This window comes from Orycteropus afer, unplaced genomic scaffold, assembly GCF_000298275.1.
Source record: "Orycteropus afer afer isolate SDZICR_OR568_19922 unplaced genomic scaffold, OryAfe1.0 scaffold00174, whole genome shotgun sequence".
NCBI lineage: Eukaryota > Metazoa > Chordata > Mammalia > Tubulidentata > Orycteropodidae > Orycteropus > Orycteropus afer.
In genome coordinates, this window is record NW_006921761.1 from 1,322,137 (window position 1) to 1,323,768 (window position 1,632).

The window sequence follows — 1,632 nt, forward strand, 5'->3', positions numbered from 1 at the left end:
GAAACCAGGGGGGAGATGAAAATTCCAGTTGCCTCTGGTTTGCTTGTGTAGAAAGGACAGAAGCCAGGTGCTACCACAGGCCTGATCTTACTCTCTGGATTTCTTAGACAGCCGGGAAAGGGCAGAACAGAAAATAAAATCAATCCAATATGAACGTCTTGTGTACCAAGTGTCCACCCTTGAGCACACGAGTAACGGCAAGCATGTGCTGAGGACACCACACACCACTCATTCCCAAACTCTGACAAGGAAGTATGATTCCCATTTCTCATGTAGACAGAGTGAGGCTAGGGCGAAAAAACAGGCTGGAGCCTCCCTGTCCCAAAGCTCGTGAGGTGCTGTAGCTGGGCTCTGGACCCAGGTTTCTCCAAGCACATGTCACAACATGCTGCTGCTTCTACAACACACGATCCAAAGAAGTGTTACCAGAGGGAGGCAGTGCAGCAGGCTGGTCCCAGGCAGGCAGGAGGTGCCGGCTAGACCACCAGGGCCTTCCCTGCACCACAGCCGTTTATCCCTCCACTTCCAGCACTTGGCTCCCTGTCACGCCCCTGGATTCGGAAGAGCATAGCCTTTTCTGGAGCATACCCCTTTCTTCAGTGCTTCTGGCCAGTTGTGAGTCTCAAAGTAAGTGGACAGGATATCAAATACTGTTAGGGAGTAAACAGAAAACAAAGTGACCCCAAGAAGGAAGGGCGACCTAGCAAATGACCAATGAGGATAACAGTGTTCTGGAGTATTCCATCCCACAAAGCTACCCCGCACCACGCACGGCACTGGTCCTGGGGAGACAGAGGCAAACACGGACATGGGCTCTGCCTGCCATCAGGACCTCAGCCTGCACCGAGACAGGCTGGCGCGTGGATGTTGCTGCCACGGGAAGGAACATGCATTCGGCTGGGACACAGAGGGGATGCTGCCCTGGCCTGGGCAGGGGAAGGGAGCCAGCCGAGATGTCTTCCCAGGGACTGAACGAAGGGCGTTCTAACTAAGGGGGCAATTTCAGCTGTCTTTAACAGAGTTGGAAACCAGGTGAAGAATGCCTCTGAGTGGCCAGAATAAATGTCACAAGGTGCGTGCAGTAAAGCCCACGCACGTTAGTCACAGGGGCGAGAGTCGATGGCCACTTATCATTAAACACAACGCAGACGCAGCACCAGCACTAACACCTGTCAGGCACGGGCCGTGCGAGAGTACCTTGATTGATGGTCAGGATCTCTGAATGGTAGTTTCTCCCATTCTGGCGTCTGACCATGTATTCCTGGATTGGCAAGCGGGCAGTCTGGACAGCGTGTTCTTGGGCCTTTCGAAATGTCACCTTCTGTAAACCACAGTTAAATATTTTCCTTATCATAAAAATAATACATGACCTATACAACTATATATAGGTCATGTATGTTGGGCAATCCTACTTCCATAGTGATACTGCCTCGGAAACCCAAGGAGGGGTCGCTGTGAGTCGGGGCTGACTCGACGGCACATAACAACAACAACAACATACAACTATGAGCCCAGAAGAACTAGATGGTGCCCGGCTACCACTGTAATCCACTTGGAAGGGATGTAGGAGATCCTGGATAGACAGAGAGAACAATGTGGAACAAAACTCAGAATCATTTGGAGGAGAAAAAA

At 51.4% G+C, this 1,632-nt stretch overlaps 1 protein-coding gene across 1 annotated transcript in view; it reads right to left on the reverse strand.

Moving 5' to 3' along the window:
* Positions 1–543: 543 nt before the first annotated feature.
* The window catches only part of TRMT10B (tRNA methyltransferase 10B), an 8,121-nt gene continuing 7,032 nt past the window's right edge, over positions 544–1,632 (reverse strand). Inside the window, exons 7-8 of the mRNA XM_007946996.2 lie at positions 1,198–1,321; positions 544–650 (exon numbers count right to left, since the gene is read on the reverse strand). Coding sequence (XP_007945187.1) covers positions 544–650; positions 1,198–1,321 — 231 coding nt within the window. The remainder of the gene's footprint in view (positions 651–1,197; positions 1,322–1,632) is intronic.